A 17864-nucleotide genomic window follows, 5' to 3' on the forward strand; every position below is an offset into this window, starting at 1 on the left:
TGGGTCTGGCTCAGGAACCTCAGCCTCACAGAATGATGGGGGGGCGGGTGTGTGTGTGTGTGTGTGTGTGTGTGCAGAGGAAAGGGGTCTGGGACCCTTCAGCGCCTGTGTTTTACCTGTGAGTCCCGCCAGGCCCCCCACCTCCCAGCGCAGGAGGGAGGAGGCCGCTGGTGCTCCCTGTGTGTCCGGGGCGCGGTGCCCAGGAACTTGCCTCTCAGAGTGAGCGGGACTCTGGCCTGGCTTGGGTCAGTCACCACATGTCTCCCGAGGGCCCCTTGGCCTCTGTCTGGGTGCAGAGAGCGAAGGCTCCTTCCCTGGGCCTGAAGCTCCCCCCCAACCTGGCCTCCCACCCTTTGTGCAAAGCTTCACAGGTTGGAGTGGCCTGGTGTGGAGTCCTTGCTTGCCCGGTCTGCCGGGCCCACAGGCAGCGAGACCCCGTGGTGCCAGGCAAAGTCCAGGTGGGCAAGTGAGCCAGTGTGTGGCTGATCCACCCTCTCCTGCAATTCACTGCCCTTTCCAGGTGCCCCCTCCTGGGATTCCCTCTTCTCTGCTCTCCTGGCCTCCATGGCCTCTTCCCTCAGGGGCCCCAGGTCAGTTGGGCTCAGGGTTTCGGTTCTTCCTCTGGCCTCAGCCTGTGCTTGGCGCTGGCCCGACCCCAGGCGGGAGCCAGGCCAGAGGTCGTAGCCGATGCTATAGGAGCCTGACCCCCGGGCACGGAGGACTCCTCACCGGCTGGGAGAACGTGAACCGCCAGCCTTAGGCGCCTTGGCTCGGGCCGGTTCCGAGCGCTCCGAGCCACGCAGCCTGGGCCTGAAGCACCAGCCCTTGGAGGGCCCGAGACTGTCCATGCCCCCGCACCCGGGGCTTCTCCTCCCCGGAAATGCACTTTATTACACACTGGAAGCCAGTAGGACGCTCACAGGCTCCGGGGGCTCTGCTGCCAGCAGGAAGGGGCGCCCAGGGGTGCCTTGGATGCCGGGGTCCGCACCCGGCCCTGCTCCCCAGGAGCTCAACTTGGCGGGTCCCACTCTCCAGGCCCGGCACCACCCAGCTGTGTTGGACCGAGGAGGTGCGATGGGGAAATCCATGCCTGGCAGGCGCCCACCAGCCCCCGCCCTCGGATGGGAATTGGGCGAGGGTGGAGGGGCTGGGCGAGCCCGGCAGCGGGGGGAGGACCAGAGAGGCACGGCTCTCAGGGAGGCCGGCGGAGCTGGGGTGCAGCCGCTGCATGGTGGTACCGACCAGCCCGGCCTTGGCCTGTGCCCTGAGCCCTGTGTGCTGCTCCCGAGCAGGACTCCATGGCCGGCAGGCGCTGTCTCTCTGAGGTCACTGCCTGCTCCTGCACGAGGTGGGGAGGACAGCTGGGCACTGGCCATCTGACTGACTCCGGCGTGACATCTGGGAGCCCACTGGCGTGTGGCACGAGAAGCACTGGATGCCGCTATTTAAATGCAAATGCGAGGGGGCTCATTGAAGCCGCTCCCTGTAAATCCGCACAAAAGGAACACTTCCCACCCTCTGCGGAGGAGGCTGAGAGGGCCACCAGTGCAAATCACACAGGGCCGGCCTCCGGCCCTCATCGCTGTGGTCACGGCCTGGGGGTTCCCAGCGAAGGCCAGGCCCCAACCAATGGCCGCTGGGAGTCCTCCGGGAGCAGAGGCTGGACCAGCAGCCTCGGAGGACCTGCCCAACGTCCAGTGTCAGCCTGCCCTTCCCCGGGCTGCCCCTGCCTGGCCACTGGGTGCCCCTAGCTCCCTGGAGAGGGCTGGGGGGCTGGGCTCAGGGGCGCTCCAGTCTCCCCCAAGGCTTCCAGGAATTGACCTGCAGCCCCTCCATTCCGCGTTGGGGCCTGGGCACTGGGTCTCTTGCAGCTCTCCATAACTGCTCCCACCCTATCCAAGGGAAAATCTGGGGTAGGACTGGGGGGGGGGCAGGAGGCTGCCCTTCCAGGCCGCTCCCCAGAAGGCCTGGGTGCAGACCCTGCCCAGGCGGCCAGTCCTTGTGCTCGCAGCAGCTCGGAGCCAGCAGTGGAGTGACAAAAAAGATAAAGTTGGTGAATGATAAAGACCGTATTTTCCACGCTTTGGGTGCGGGACCAGATGATCTAGAAAATGAGCTGAAATGGATTCAGCCTCTGAGCCTGTTGTGAGAGCAGCTGATTCCCCCATTTCGGGCCAGATGGCTGCTGAACACAGATTTGCATTCATTTTCGCTTAATATCGTCCAAAACAGTGGGGCAGCTGCATTTGTTGTCAAAAAGGTTTAAAACCCCCTTTCTTTCTGGGGCAGGATCGTTACCTTCTGCGATGGGCTTATGGAACTTTTTTTTCCTCTCTCTCCCTCTTTAGTCAACAGTATCAGATTTAGAAGGATTTGTTTTTAAACCTTCTAATTTGGTAATCAGATTTAAATCGCCTTGGCGCTTGTAATCTGAATTAAAGATACTGTAAATGATTTTAAGCTTGATACTTTTCGTTAGCGCGGGGAAGGGGGCACCTCCAGCAGGGGCCCGGCATTTTAGGAAGTGTGCGACAAAGAAAGTATTGTTTCCTATTTCCAACTTCATCTTTTTCCCCCCAAAAAGGCATTCTGCAGAGCCTGACAATAACGCTGCCGGCCTGGCCAGCCAGCCGCCTCACGGGAGCTCCCCCCGGGCTGCTCAGCACGCAGAGACAAAGCCACTTCTCAACCCCACCCTCCCCCGATGGCCAACTTCATGCCCTGTTGTCTTTCCCGGGGAAGACAGTGTTTTCCCTGCTCCACGCGGGCTGCCGAGGGAGGAGAGCTCCGGGCTGATTAGGAATACAGAAATTTTCTTTTAATTTATCGCGAAGAGTTTCCATACACTTTGATTTAAGGTTATTAACATTCTATAGACAGTGGCATCTTTAATATGTGGCGATCGCTTCTAAAGACTAATCTCATTACCCTCAAATAGTCATAAAATATGATTTTATTATACTTACGTATTTAATTAGACGGCCGGCACCGTAATGGATTTTGAGATGGGACCGGCGCAACAGCTTTGATAATTCACTTATCTTTGGCAATAGTCATTAACCCCCAACACCAGCAAAATAGATTGCTTTCCAACACATCCTTTTTTCTTTCCCCTCACCCCTTCCAAGCGGTGTGGGGGTCCCCAGACAATGCAAATCGGACTTCGATTTTCCCCGATTAATTAAAATATTAATGTACACACACACAAGCGGCGGCCAATTCATAAAAAAAGGGAGTGTTGACTCCAGACTGGGGGGGAAGAGGCTGTCCTGCGACAGACACCCTCGCGCCCTGGAACCTGTTTTGGTTTTGTTTGTTTTAATCAAAAGGGCCTGATTCCTCTTGGCAGGACGGCTCTCGGCGGTCCCCGGGGCTCCAATCGGTGTCCCGCACGCGTCCTCCGGGCGGGCGGCGCGCCCGGGCTCTGAGCCGCTGCTGCCGCTGGAGCCTGGCCGCCGGGCCGCCGACTGCGGTTGGCTCCCCACTCCCCGCCGCTACCCTCCCGACTGATTCCTCGAAACCAGGTCGGGGAGGCGCGCGCCCCGCTTACCGGGGCCGGCGGCACGGAGGACGGGACCCGCCGGGCTGCCGGGGAGGCCGGGGCCAGGCAGGGCTGGGCCCCGCGCGGGGCGCGCCTCGGACCCTGCTCCAGGCCGCCGAAGAGGGAGGCCGGGCGCGCGTCCTGTGAGCCCGAGCGCCCGTCGCCTTCCTTCTTTGTTACCCGCCGCCGCGGCTCAGGACGGGCCGGGGCCGGGGTCTCCCGCGGCCACCGGGAGAGAGAGAGAGAGAGAGCATCTGGCAGCGTCCGCCTCCGACGTGGGCCCCAGCCCACGGCCTCCCCGGCAGCGAGCGCCGGCGTCTGGCGAGGCGCAGACGGGGGCGCGGACCGGCCCCTCCAGCAGCCCCAGGTCTGCAGGAAGCCAGGCTGCGCCTCGGGCCCCGCTCCCCGCGCTGCAGCCCCCAGCCCCGCGCCGGCCCCTGCGCGCCCTCCCCGCGGCCTGCGGGCCTCCTCTGCCCGCTCCCTCTCCTCCTCGGGCCCCCTGCATTGATTGCATGCATTGCATGGATTGCATGCGTTTGGACATCTCGGGGCGCCTCGGCATGGTACCCTTCCTGGCCACCGTGTCTGGACCGTCTCTCTGAATTGGGGAGGAGGTATGGGGGGGGGGAGGACACACAAGCTGCCATCGTGCACTGGTCGGTGGTGGTTTCATGTGGAGATGTATTTGGGCGAGCGGGACCTTCCCGGCTGCGCGCGGGCGGGCGCCGGGAGCCAGGGCGCTTAGCCCGGGGGCGGCCGCGGCGCTGGGTGGCGCTCGGCGGCGCTCGGCGCGGCGGGGCTCGCGGGGCTCGCGGGGCTCGGGCCGGCTCGCGGCGCCCGCCGTCAGGCAGTCAGTCGGCGAGCGCGGCGGCGGCGGCGGGGGCGCGGCGAGGGGCGGCCGCTGCCATATATGGTGCAGGCGCCGCCCCCCGACGTCACCCTCTGACAGCGCCGCTCCCGGGGGCTTCGAGTTTTGGCTCCCGGGAAAGGGTCCATTCCTCGGGGAGAGAGAGGGCTGAGTTTTGTGCGCCTCCGTCCGCTGCGCGCGCCGCTCCGGGCCCCGCCGCATCCCGCGCCCCGCCCGCCGCCCGCCGCCCGCCCGCGCCCGGGACTGCGCCCGGCTGCTCTCAGCGCCGCTTATTTGTCTTTGGAGCAGGCGGGCCCGCCAGCAGCGGACGCCCCCGCCGGTCCCGGTCCTGCCTGCGCCGCGGCCGCCGCCCGCCCGGCGAGGATGACACCACGTTGATCGCCTGCAAACAACAACAACAACAGCAGCCGCCGCCGCGGCCGCGGTCCCGTCCTCCTCCGCCCGCTTCTCCGGGCGCCGCCGCCGCCGGTGCCGCCGCCGCCCCCGCGCCCCCTCCGCCCCCCCGGCCGTCCGGAGCGCCGGCCGCCGGTGCATGCGGCGCCTGCCCGGGAGCACGGGCTGAAGCCGGCGGCGGCGGGCCGGACCCTCCGCGGGCGCCGAGCGAGCAGGGCCAGCGCGGCCAGGGCGGACGCTGCCGCCGCCGCCGAGCGCCGAGCCCCGAGCGCCGCCGCCGCCGCCGCTGCTCCGGGGAGCGCCGTGGGCCGGCCGGGCGCCGCGGCCGCCGCCAGCAGGGTTCATGTTCGGGATCCAGGAGAACCTTCCGCGCGGAGGCACCACCATGAAGGAGGAGCCGCTGGGCAGCGGCATGAACCCGGTGCGCTCCTGGATGCACACGGCGGGCGTGGTGGACGCCAACACGGCCGCCCAGAGGTACGTACCGGCCGGCCCCGCGCGCGCCCCGGCCCCGGCCCCGCGCCCTCCCGCCGCTCACCGGCCGCCCTCCCTCTCCTCCCGCAGCGGCGTGGGGCTGGCGCGCGCGCACTTCGAGAAGCAGCCGCCCTCCAACCTCCGCAAGTCCAACTTCTTCCACTTCGTGCTGGCGCTCTACGACCGGCAGGGCCAGCCGGTGGAGATCGAGCGGACCGCCTTCGTGGACTTCGTGGAGAAAGAGAAAGTAAGTGCGGGCGCGCGATCGCTCCCTCCTCCGTCCGGCTTTCTCTCCGGGCGCGGGGGCCGCGGAGAGCCCCCCTCGGCGGCGGCGGGGACGGTGGGCCAGGCGGCTCCCGGGCGCCCCCGGACTCCGCGGGGCCGCTTCGCCGGACAGTGACATCACCGCGCCGCTCCGAGCCCCGCGCTGCGTGAGGCCGGGGGCCTCGGTGGTGCAAAGGGGACCGAGCGCGGTGGCCGCTGCAGGCGCCGACCCGCTACTTAAATGCAATTACGTGTCGTTCCTTCCAGGAGCCCAACAACGAGAAAACCAACAATGGCATCCACTACAAGCTGCAGCTCCTGTACAGCAATGGTGAGTGGCCGCTGCCCGGCTTCCCTGGCTTCCCCGGCTCTCCTTGCCCGGGATGCTAAAAGGACATAAAGATTTTGAGATTAAAATGACATGGATGTAAACACGGAATCTTCGCATGGCATAGAAGGAAAACAAAACATAAACGATCGATAAGTCGATGGCACTTCACATGATTAACCGGTAGGGCACGAAGTAGAAAGTAAAAAGCGGATCGATTGAGGCGCTCTGGCTGAACATCACTTCTAAGTGACTTTTTCCAATTTTGCAAATTAATGTTCATTATTGAGGTGGGGGTGGCCCTGGTGGTGAAGCCCAGAGAGAGCATAACTTCCTTTCCCGGGGCTCCCGATTCTTTAAAAAGAAAAGAAAAATCCTCGAGAGACATTTAGAAAGAGTTCAGACTCTGTTTCCATATCTTGCTTTCTGTTTTCTAAAAATAAATGACCACATGGGCCTGTGGGCATGGCAGCCAGGCCTGCGCTCGGCGGGGCACATTGCTTCCCCCTTTCAAGGAAAGCAAACCCTGAGAGCCCCACGGTTCTTACTTAGGAAAAGGAAAGAAAAGAAAGAGCGAGGAGTGTTGGGGTTTTCTTTCTTGCCTTTTAAAAGGCCAAGCCTGAAGTTTTGCTGCATCACGGGGCTGCAGTCCCTGAGCCCTGAACTTCCTGTGCCCGGTGCCCTTGCTAAACTGATGGGCACCTCTCTCTGTCTGTCTGTCTCTCTCTTTTGCAGGAGTGAGAACGGAGCAGGATCTGTACGTTCGCCTCATAGATTCCATGACCAAGCAGGTGAGAAAGTTTAAGCGTTTGCATGAGTTTTCACTGCTCCACTGTCTAGTCCTGGGTTTCAGAGACAGCTCCCTGACAAATGGGCCCGTGTGTTTTTGTTTCTCACTAGGCGTCCTCGCCATGCTAATGAGAATCCCGTGTTTACTGGAATATGTGGAACAATTGGTGAAATAGTTTAGGGTTGTCAGTACAATTGGACAGATAGGCTTTGTTACGTGGCTTGTGATGGGATTCAGGTTCTCTCTTAATTCATTATGGTAATTCACACGTGACAGGAGGATCTTCAAGAAGCCCCTTTCCGTGTGTTTTTTAACGTGGGAGTGTTTTTTTTCCCCTCTCCTTGGAATCATTTCATTGATTTCCCCCCCTAACACCGTGGCGATGAGCTCCTTTCCTTTCCGAAGCCCAGTGCGTGGGGCTTGATGAGTCCCTTTTTTTCCTCCTTTCCAGCGTGACGGTCTAGTAACAGGAGACGTTTATTTGAATTTAAAAGTTAAATGTGTCGGGGTGAAAAGTCACCTTGTTCTCCTCTAGCCCATCTTCACCTCTCGGCCCCCCATCTCCATAATTCAAACTCCGAGCTCCAGGGGTCACTCAAACCCGCCCATGGCTCTGCAGAGCCGCGCTGGCTCCTGCCCCCGCCCTCTGTCATACCTTGTAAATAACATAATTACAGGCAGTTCCTTATTAAATTATTTAACCTGTCTTGGTCAACTTTTCCGAGGATAACTATTGGCTCTCGGGAACGCCATTGAGTGCAGACAGGCGCTTCCTCGCTTTCGGATTTGGTGCGGTTTCTGGCTGGGGCTGTGCCCGGTGGCCGCGTTGTTGTTCGGTTGTTTTAAAGAACCCGCCCCCCCCCCCTTTATTCTTAAAAAACAGAGGCTGGGGGAGGGGCAGGTGCGACGTGTAAATTAAACCCACTTGGCACAGATGGATTTGAAATACAGTTCCAGGCTGGGCTTCGGGCTGGGAAACGAAAGTGGAGCCTCGGTTCCTGACGCGGGCTGGAAGAATGCGAGCCAGGGGAAGCTCCCGGCTGCCGCAGCCTCCCGCTCCGCTGGGCGATTAGTTTGCTGATCTCACTCCCCCGGTAGAAAGTTTGTCCCTCCCGGGCAGCCCGCCTGCTAGATGTTCATGTAACGCAGTGCGGTTTTCTCTGAGCGTACACACAGACCTGGTGGTAAACTTCGCTCTTTTTGAGGCGGCGGCGCGGTCAGGGTCTCCCTCAGAGGCGGGAGCCTGGAGCAGAGGGGCTGTGGCTGCGGACAGGAAGCTTTTCTTTCTTTGCAGGCAGGGCTGCTGCTCGCAGAGCACGCTGCGGAGGGAGGCAGGGGCAGCGGGGCTGCAGGCATCCACCCCCAGGTTCCCCTGTTGGTGCCTGGAGCAGAAGGCCGGCTCCAAGGACACTTTTATTGTTCGTTTAGCCGTAGACTTTTGCAGGAGAAACAGGGCTGCACATGCAGGCATTTCATCGCCTCTCCCCGGCCGGGATGGAGGGGGGGAAGAAAAGGAAAGAAATGGCCCAGTAACTGATCAAAGAGTCAATGGTGCTGAACCGACAGTTTATGGATTTCTGTGTGAGCTACAAAATAAAAAATAAATCAGATACAAACGCGGGGCCCCGTCCCCGGACCGGCAGCGCGCTCCGGAGGCAGAGCCGGTGCCCGGCTGCCCGCCCCGCGGCCCGCGGGCCTGGGGTGGCACCGCGGTTTGGAGCCGGGTCCAGGGAGGCGGGGGAGAGCTGCTCCGGGACCATGCCCTCCTCCCGGAGGGAAGCCGGTTTCCCCGGGAAAGGGCTTTGTCCGCCTGGAAGTGGCGGAGAGAGTCAGGAGTGCCCGAGGAGGTTGGAAGTAATTTCCAGATAATTGGGGGGTGGAGAGGGGGCGGCGGGAGCTGGAGAGGGGGCTCCCCTCCCCTTTCCGTGGAATTTTCAGCCGGGAACTGGCGGCTCCTGCCCCCCCTCTGCCCTCTGCCCCTCCTCCGGTGGCCTTTTCCCCCTTCTTTTCTTTCCCCCTTCCTCCCCCCTCGCTGCGGGTGGCTGTGGGGCCGGGCGGCTGGCGCGGCGGCCGGCTCGGGTTCCCGGCGGGCGGAGCTGGTGAGCGCCGTGGTGAGCGCACCTAGGGCTGCGCACCATCTGGCGGAGCCTCTGCTCAAAACCCACCCGAGCGTGTGTGTGCCGGCACTGCCTTCTTCCCCGAGAAAAATCATTGTTAGCAGTTTCAAAATAAACACCAGATTGGCCATTAGCGCCCTATTTCCAAATACCAGCCTGTGAGGAAGGAGCACGTGGCCGCGCCGGCCGGGCGCCGGGGCTGGGAGCCCTCCTGCCGGGAGTCCGGGAGGCCTGGGCCGCGCGGCCACGTGAAGCTGCAGCTTCCCGGTCCCCGGGCTGCCCGCGGCGTGCAGCGCCCGGCGGGGCGAACCGGACCGGACCGGCGGGAGGCCCACCTCAGGAACCGGGGTTTGAACTCGGGGCTCGGCTGGGCGCCCTCCTTGCCCGAGCCAGGGAGTGCAAGGGGCTACGGCCAAATGGCTGCCCCAGCCTGCTCGCCCTGCTTTAGTCACAGCGTGCTGTCAGCGGCCTCTTCCAGCACACACTTTGGGATTCGATGTAGACAATGGCCCCAGGACGCGCCCAGCAGCCCTGCGGGTGGTAGCCGAGGGGCTGGGAGCCTGGGGTGCCTGGACTCATGTGCCTCAGCTCCCTGCATCCTGGCCTCGCCCCCGCCCAGGAGACTGAAATCCTCTGGAGGTGAAAGCCCGAGCCGGCCTGGAGGGCGCCCGGGAGAGAGAAGGCCGCCTTGGCTGAGCCTCCCTCTGGGTGACCCGCCCGGAGGGTGGCATGGGTGGGCCGCGCTGCCTCCCCTGGCCCCCTGTGCACCTGCCCGCCCGCCGGGCCTGGAGGGCGCCGTGTAACGCCCGCCTCTGCATGTCCCCGCGCAGGCCATCGTCTACGAGGGCCAGGACAAGAACCCGGAGATGTGCCGTGTGCTCCTGACCCACGAGATCATGTGCAGGTGAGCGGTGGCGGACGAACGGGAGCTGCGGGCGGGCGGGCGGGCGGGCGGGCAGCCTCGGCGCCAGCTGCAGCCACAAAGGATGCGCAGCCCTGGCGCCTCCACTGGGCTGGGCTCGGGGATGGGGTTCGATTGAAATGTAACCGGCTGGCCGCAAGCCGCAGCCCAGGAGCCGGGCTCATTTCCCCACAGCGGTCCCCGCAGCTGGCTGGCGGCTCCGCAGAGCTGATGCCTGCGTTGGCCACGCCGCTGCGATATCAGACACGCAGAGGGGTCCTGGCGATGCCGGGGTCCTCAGAGCGGAGGAGTTGGGGATCCCTCCCAGGCAGCAGTGGGGTCCTGAGCCGTGCTGGCGGCTGGTCTTAATAAAAGGAAACTGTGCTTGTTTCAGAGCCGAGCCTGTGAGCGTGGGGCTGGGAGTCTGTCAGTTAACCTCTCCCTGTGGCAGCCAGGTGCCCTTCCCTTGGCTGTTAGGCTGCGCTTCCCCAGATCCCTGTCACTGGAGCCATCCCCCTCCCGCTTCTTGTCCCGAGTGTCACCCCTCCGCGGCAAACAGAAAAAATGCACCGTTGACTTTGTGCGCGGGGCTTGTGAAATGTCGAGGCTGGTGAGGAGTAACAAGGACCCGCGAGCCGGCGACAGTAGCGGGCCGCCGACTCTGCGGGGCAGGCTCTGCCTGGCTACGGTGCCGGCTGCCGGCTGCCGACATGCCATTCCCGAGCAGACATATTGTTACGGCACTAATATACAAAAGCTGACTTTTTCTCATATCAGGTAATAAATATAAATTACAACCAATAAAGTGGAATTTCTTTATTATCCACTTCTGCATGTACTGCAATTAACATAGAAAGCGCACAGATGTGATTTAAGCTCTAAGTGGAAGACTGTAGACTTTCTTTAATCACTTTAGCTGTCAGCTTTAAAAGGCTTTATATACTTTGCCTACCATATGGTGTTAATTTAGTTAATTTAGACATGTAACCATTATACAAGTATGCTTTTTTAAAATGCAAGAAGCATAACATTTTTGTTTCATTTCTGCTTTAATTAAAGTTTCCATAACAGAGTTGAGGTGGGCTTAAGAGGAGGGACAATGGGAGTTGCTGATCGATGGAGATGTGCTTTTGTGGCTATAATTAATAAATGCCCCCAAGAAATATCGTGGAAGGTGGCATCTTGCCTCTTTCCCAGAAATAACAGCTTGACAATTAGAGGTAAACAAAAGCCGAAGCTGTGAAAAGTTATTCCCAAGCCTCTCGCCTCCCCTTCTCCTCAGTTCACTGCAAAGACAAACACCACAACATGTTTTCCATATTTTAGCATCACAATTTCCAGGGCAGCCCTGCCACCCTCCGCCTAAGGAGCAGCTATGTCCCCCGGCTGCCCCTTCCTTCCTTCCGGTAGAAACTTACACCCTAAGTTTAGCCACAGAGCACGTGAACCCCGCGGGCTTTAGAATCGCCCATATCGGCCTGGGCAGGGTGACTTAGTTTGCCGACTCCAGCTGCTTGACTGTCAGACTTAAAAAAAAAAAAAAGGAAAAGAAAAAGAAAATTACGAGAGTCGGGCATGCAAGGATGACACGCCTGTTAAAGCGCCTGTTTGCCATCCCTCCACAGCCGGTGCTGCGACAAGAAAAGTTGTGGCAACAGGAATGAGACCCCCTCCGACCCCGTCATCATTGACAGGTAAGGATGGCTTCTTCATTTCTTTTTTTCCCAAACAAAACGGCAGCCCCAGCCCCAGCCCAGCCCAGCCCAGCCCAGCCCAGCCTTGCTGGCTTTGCAGGCCCCCCCCCCCCCCCCCCCCCCCGCGGGGCTGCGGCTAGGGCTGGGGCTGGGGCTGCGGTGTTTGTTGTCCGTGTGCGTTCTGTGCACAGGTGGGTTGACTTGGAAACCTGGAGGCTGGCTCAGTGGGGATTCGGTAATTGCTTGGAGTTGTCAAGGGAAGCAGTGTCGCCTGCCACCGCGCTCGCTGTGAGGAGCACTTTATGCCTAGAGAGCGTCTGGCTTTCAACCCAAAAAAATGTCATAAAGCGCCTTTTGCTAATTTGTTAACAAGTCTCTCAGTTTTGCATTATTATTATTATTGTGTGTGTGTATGTTGTTGTTTTTTTTTTTTAAATCTCGGATGATAGCCGGAGCGGAGACTTGGGTGGTGTGTTCCTGTGGTAATGGTTGCCCAGTGTTAGAATGAATTTAATCTGCTCTCAATTAGTTGCAAAATGTCTCCTAATTTTTTCCCAATTGCGGCTGTCGTTTTATGTCAAGTAGCAAATATGTAACTAACAAACCAAAGTTGTTATAATTGAAACTAATTGCACATGCTGGTTACGTTTTCCAGCATTAATATCCGTCACTGGATGAGCTGTATGCATTCTTTACGTTCGTTCGCTGCTCTTCTTCTTGCTATCTGTCATGTTCCCCGGGCCACAGTGCATCCCTCAAAGCTACTAATCATCGGCCTTAATGGTGTTAATGTGCGTTTGCTGTCGCTCTGGTTGAAACAACAAATACACACCCCCCCTCCCCCGAAGCACCCCCCTCTCGCGCGCCCCCCCTCCCCCCGCCTCCCATCTCTGGGTGTCTGTGCCCGGGAGGAGGGGGGCTTTTTCTCTCCCAACAATGGGGAGCCACAGCCAGAGGCCCGGGGTGCGAGGGGCTGGGTGTTTTTGCAACTGGTACCCACACTGAATACATGCTGGACGTGCACACAGGACTGCAGTGTTGTGAGGCAGAGGGCTAGGCCGCGCTGAAGAGGGGTTGGGTTTCAACAGCTCTCAGGACAAAGTTATCGTTTTGATCGTGAACTTTGGCTGTCCAGCGTCTGAAAAATTAAACCCGGAAAACTCCCCGAGTTAAGCCGGAGGAAATCTGGGCCTCCGGCGGAGAGCCGTGCCTGGGTGGAACGAGCTGGGCTGGCTGTGTGCTTAGCGGGGAATGCGCGGTATCTGACAGAAGGGACGGCTCTGATTAGTAATCAAATAGCGGGGGCCAGTTGTGGCCGTCACTCAGGCGGCCAGAGCGAGTCCCACCCTTGGTCCGACTCCAGCCGCGGGAATCAGTCGCGCCGTGCTTGTCCTCCTCGGCGCGGTGGTCCCGGGCGGGCTTTACCGTGTTTCCTGTGATTGGCTGGGAGAGAGGGAGCCGCTCCGGGCGGCGTTCCTGACTGTCGGATGCTCGCGAAGGCAGCGTGTGTCTGCTCTTCTCGCAGCGCTGGGGAGGGTCTCCTGACTGAGCTGGCTTCTGCGGGCGGTATCTGTGCGTCTAGAGAAAGAATCTGGCTTCTCCGTTTCACGTTGTGAGGTGTTCAGTGACCCAGGGGTCGTGAGGACTCCACCAGTGTTTTGGGCGCCGTTGGGGTGTGCGTGGCAGTCCGTCACGTGTGGATGCTCTGATGCAGCAGAACCTCTCATGCTCGGTTTTTATCAGGGGCTGGGAATAGGTCTTTTCCCGCACGTGTGGAAATAGACTCGCGAATATCTTGTCTGAGTGAATGCCTCCTTATCTCTCCGGTTAATTAAAATATGTGCTGAGATGACTGATACCTCTCTGACCCGGGCGATCGCTTGAGATGCCAGGAGCGGGAGAGGAGGGGGAAACACACGCAAAAACATGTAGCTCATGGGCTTACACCAAGTTTATTTGAATAAGGAGGATCGCCTGGCATGGGTGCTTTGGAGATCTTAATTATTGATGAAAACTTGCTCTGCTCCTAAATTCAGAGATAGGACAATTTTATAGGAATTTTAATCACCTCCCACGTGCGGGATGGCGGAGGAGGGCGAGGGCGGCTTTACGGGGTGACAGATAGGATGTGCGTGTTTTCACCGTTCTCAGAGAAGAGCTGTCACTTCTGACGACAAAAGACGGTGCACATCCTGTGGCTCGGTGTCAGTCGGCGTGTGATGATCGCCGTTATTGGCACAGCCTCCCGCGTGCGAGGCACGGTGCTGGGGGGCACGTGAAGGATGCCGTGTTTACGGAGGGAGGCACGTCGTGGGAATCAGAGGGAGAAACATGCCTGTGGGAGGAGGCTGTCTCCTGCGAGAGGCAGCCGTTCGCAGCTGAGCTGTGTTTCAGTTTCATAATGATCATCGTTTCTGCCTCCGAAAACTCGAGCTTCCAGCCTGCGTTGCCCCCGGAGGGAGGGCCGCGGACTAGAACCCCGTGCCGGCCGGGGAGCCCGCCCCCTGCCCCCACCGGCGCTGTCTGTTATTCCGCGGTTAGTTGGCTTAGGAAAGAATTAGATACTCCGGGCGGCCTTTGGCCACACTCAGCCGCTCCCATCCAGATCAGGCCTGTGTCCCGAGGACATAAAGCAATAACTCCAACCTGAATGGAGATCAATGGGCCCGCGTCCCCGCCAACCCACGCGGACACCGGCTCCCGGCTCCGGCAGGCACACCGCGTTCTGTGGACGCGGGCGCCTTCCATCAATTAATTACACCACCCAGCCCGGCCATCTCTCAGAAGCGTTAGGCTCCCGGGCGGCGGGAAAAGAGGGGAAACACGTGAGGGTGCACGACGAAACCCCCTTCTTGTGAAGGTGGGACGCACCCTCCCCGTGCTCTTCCTCGTAAAACGATGCGGGGGAAGCCGCCGTTTACGCCCGCAGATGTAACTCTGCTGCGGAGGGCGGGAGCGCCGCGGCGCCCGGGGAAGGGGAAACGTGACGCTGTAAAGCGAAGGCACAGCCGCGAGGAGCTACTGCGGTGGAAAGCATGTATGTGGCTGCGGTGACCTGCAGAGCCAGGAGAGGGGGGGTGGGAGAGCGTATGTGTGTGTGTGCGTGCGTGTGTGTGTGTGTGTGTGTGATGTGCACATCCCACACACATGCATGTGCACGTATATGTGTGCGTGCACACACACATATGCACACACATGCGCACACACGCGCACACACGCACACGTAATGCTTTACGGTATTCTGCAGAGGCCGGGGTATCGCTTTCCTCGTGGAATAATGTTTTCTGGGAAAACACAAAAGCAGATGGTCTTCATTAGGAACACCCATTGTCCGCACAGCCCAGCCACGAACAGATGAATCTCTCCCGTCTCACCCGTGCATTCCAAAGGCTGTGAATGATTACAGGATGTCGGTGTAGCTGCTAAACCAGAACCACACTTTGGCTGTCGTCCTCCCCTGCCATCCCGTCCCGGGGTGTCGCCTGAGGCCCAGCGGACAAGCCCGGGAGGCGTGCGCTCTGACCCCGTCCCCGCCCGGCCGCATGGGGCCCGGAGCTCCGGGTCCGGGCAGACCCCGGGCGGCAGGAGCTGGGTGCGGGGACCTCCGAGCGGCCGGGGTGTGCGTGGGGCCCCCCGTGCAGAGCCCGGAGGGAGCGTGCTCGGCGGGGCGCTTCCAGATGGCACGGTCTCCGGCGTCCCACGCGCTGGCATCTCCGTGGCAGCGGCGGCCCCTCCCGGCGAACCTGGCATCGGTCCGTGGAGTTGGGGAGACTTATCATTCCAAGTCTGTCCCACTCTGCTGTCTGGGAGCCAGACATCTGTTTATCCCATTTTCTTTCATACGGAGTTTGGAATAGCTCTCGCTGGCCGGGGCTGGGGTGGGGGGCGGGGGGCGGGGAGGTGGGGAGCGAAGCAAAGTTTTGTCATATTTCACAGCTGTTACAAAATCTCAACCCTGTGGGCTCTGAAAATACTTTTCAGCTGACCTCAGATTTTTATACACAACTGACACGGGGGTTGCAGAAAAAATATTATTGACTTAACCTCTCATTGTCTGCGATTTCACGTTGTCCTCCGTCCCCTGCCCAGGCCCCGAGCATTCTAACCAGGCACCACACCGCCCCCCCCCCCCCATCCATTTACGAGTTCGAAGTTTACACCTTTAAAACGACTGCAGAACGGTAGCTGAACACCCATCAGAGTGTTTCTTTCTTTCTTTCTTTCCTCCTTTTTTTTTTTTTTTTTGAGTCAACAGTGTTTCCTTTCACTTCCTGTCACAAAGGTCACAGAGAGCGACCTTTGCTGGCAGTCCTCCCGCTGAATTATTCATGGCATTGACTTTTGTCAGCACACACAGTTGTGCTCTGGGACGCTTTATTCATTTACCTCATTTAAAGCGCCTTTCTGCACCTGTTCAAGTATTAATATCCTGTAATTTGGGCCTAATGCCGATTTTGCTGAACACTCATTATATTTTTTATTAGCTATATTTCCAAACGATTATGTATGATTATTACCGAGCCTTACAAACAGCACCGGGCTATTCCCCAGCCCCTTCCATCTTCTTGTCAGGCTGTTTTCGGAGGCGGGGAGGATAAACATTTGACCAGTCCCCGTGTTTTCCTTCCACTCCATCTCCGCGCCCAGAACTTAGCGTGCCCTCCCTCCCCCGCGGCTTTGCGCGCGTGATTAAGCCCCACTCCGAGGGAGCTGTACAAATGCCAGCGTTTATAAGGTCAGCGCTTTTGTTAAAAACGCTATGCAAATGAGGATCTGCAAAAAGGGACATTAAATAAAATTAAATTCATTGTCTTCTTTAATGTCATTTACATTTTGGCTAAGCCCCGGCCTGTCAAGGAGGATTTTAAAAATAATTTTAATTACACACCATTTAGCGATCCAAGGTTTTTTTTTTTTTTTTTCTTCCCTCCTATTCGGCAGCGTTTGGATAACCTGCAAAACGGGGACTGTTTATTAACTTCTTCTGCGACAGCACGGCGCCATGAAAACAGCGTCGTTTGGTGTTAATTTTATCCTTCTCGGTTTCCCTGAAGATGTGAATGTAATTACCGGGCGCGAGGCCTGGGCACCCCGGGGCCCCCCTCCCGGTGCTGGCCGTGCGTCGGGGGCCCTCCCCGGTCCGGGGTCTGGTTCAATGCTCCGGGAACTCCAGTGGAGGGGGAACACTGGCTGGAGGCTTGGCAATCGGGACGCGCACCGCGGATGAATGGCCGTGGCTCCAAAGAATCTGATTTTGCCTGGCACCGGCCCCGCTGGCGCCGTGCTCAGGTGTGAATGGCTGTTTGATTCCCTGGCAGCCGGTGGGGAGAGGCGAAAAGTTCACCGCGCTCATTCATCCTCCAGCCATTTTTTCTCCCCCCATAAACTTGGGGAAATAAACAGAAAAGGAAGAGCTGCACGGTGGAGTCAGGGTGCCAGGCTTTCCTGGAAGCGGGGAGACCCCCAGACACAGTGCCCACCTGGTCGCAATTCCTCCCCTGCAGCCCCGTCACCCAGGCCACGTCCCTGTGTGTGTGTGTGTGTGTGTGTGTGTGTGTGCACGCCACAGCTAGTGTGGCCCCGCCCCCGGCAATGTGTGGCCAGGCGTAGGGTGGCTGCCACGGCCACCAGCAGGCCGGAGCCTGCCCCTCTCTCTGCTCCAGGCCTCGGAGGCCTGCAGAGATTTATGGTCGCCAGGCCGGTGCACGGCTGGCTCTCAGAACAAGCCACACACCCCTAATGACTTCCACCACACTGGGCAGCGCTCCGATGGCTGCCTCCCCATAGCCGCTGTGCACGGGAGCCCATGGGGGGGGGGGGGCGGGGGAGGCCGGGAGCCGGGCTGTCAGAAGCTATCGTCCGGGAGGGATGTTGACGCAAGCCATCCCGCGCCTCTGCGGCGGCCTTATCAGGTGAAGAGCGAAGATATTGCCAGGGCCCGTAATTGCGTTAGGAGGGCCGGGATGAATTGGATTACCTTATGGAAAGCCGCCCAAACGCCGGGCTCTGGTACGCATGCTTACAGGAAGCGGGTAATTACTCTCCGTGCCCCCGGAGATAATTGGGGCTGGCCGGGCCGCCCCCTCCGCCCCCAGGATTGGGGGGGCGGGGAGCTGGCCAGGCAGAGCTGCTCAGGGCATGCACCCCGGGACCGGGGTCCTGGCTGGGGGCTCGCCCGGTGCTGTCCTATGTTTTGGGGACTTTTCAAAGACGGCGAGTCGTGGATCGGAATTCAAACGAGCAGTGGCAACAGGAGGCCCGTTGGAGGAGATTAAAAAAAAAAAAAAAAGGAATAAATTCCAGGGTCTCGTGATGGAGATGGTCGAGGCAGGCAGGAAGTGCTGGACAAGCAGGGGCACAGGAAGTGGGAGACTCTCGGAGCTTACCCTGTCCCGGGCAGCGCGCACGCGGGGAGAATGAGAACCATTCCCGCCGCCCGCCCAGCACACGGGCACCTCTGTCTGTTTATCTTCCGGGCGGATCTCCCCAAAATG

The 17864-nt window shown here is 59.7% G+C and overlaps 1 protein-coding gene across 18 annotated transcripts in view; it reads left to right on the top strand.

Annotated features, from left to right (window-relative positions):
- The first annotated feature begins 4624 nt into the window (after positions 1-4624).
- The window catches only part of EBF3 (EBF transcription factor 3), a 112169-nt gene continuing 98929 nt past the window's right edge, over positions 4625-17864 (top strand). For 10 of the 18 annotated variants that reach the window (XM_036439305.2, XM_036439306.2, XM_036439311.2 and 7 more), the window contains exons 1-6: positions 4626-5279; positions 5367-5523; positions 5808-5871; positions 6604-6659; positions 9606-9679; positions 11302-11370. In XM_036439305.2, the coding sequence (XP_036295198.1) occupies positions 5146-5279; positions 5367-5523; positions 5808-5871; positions 6604-6659; positions 9606-9679; positions 11302-11370 (554 nt within the window). In that variant the 5' untranslated portion in view covers positions 4626-5145. Of the gene's footprint in view, positions 5280-5366; positions 5524-5807; positions 5872-6603; positions 6660-9605; positions 9680-11301; positions 11371-17864 lie in introns of all 18 variants that reach the window. The other 8 variants (XM_036439303.2, XM_045582184.1, XM_045582183.1 and 5 more) reach the window with 2 other exon arrangements.

This window comes from Pipistrellus kuhlii, unplaced genomic scaffold (genome assembly GCF_014108245.1).
Source record: "Pipistrellus kuhlii isolate mPipKuh1 unplaced genomic scaffold, mPipKuh1.p scaffold_m20_p_15, whole genome shotgun sequence".
Lineage (NCBI taxonomy): Eukaryota > Metazoa > Chordata > Mammalia > Chiroptera > Vespertilionidae > Pipistrellus > Pipistrellus kuhlii.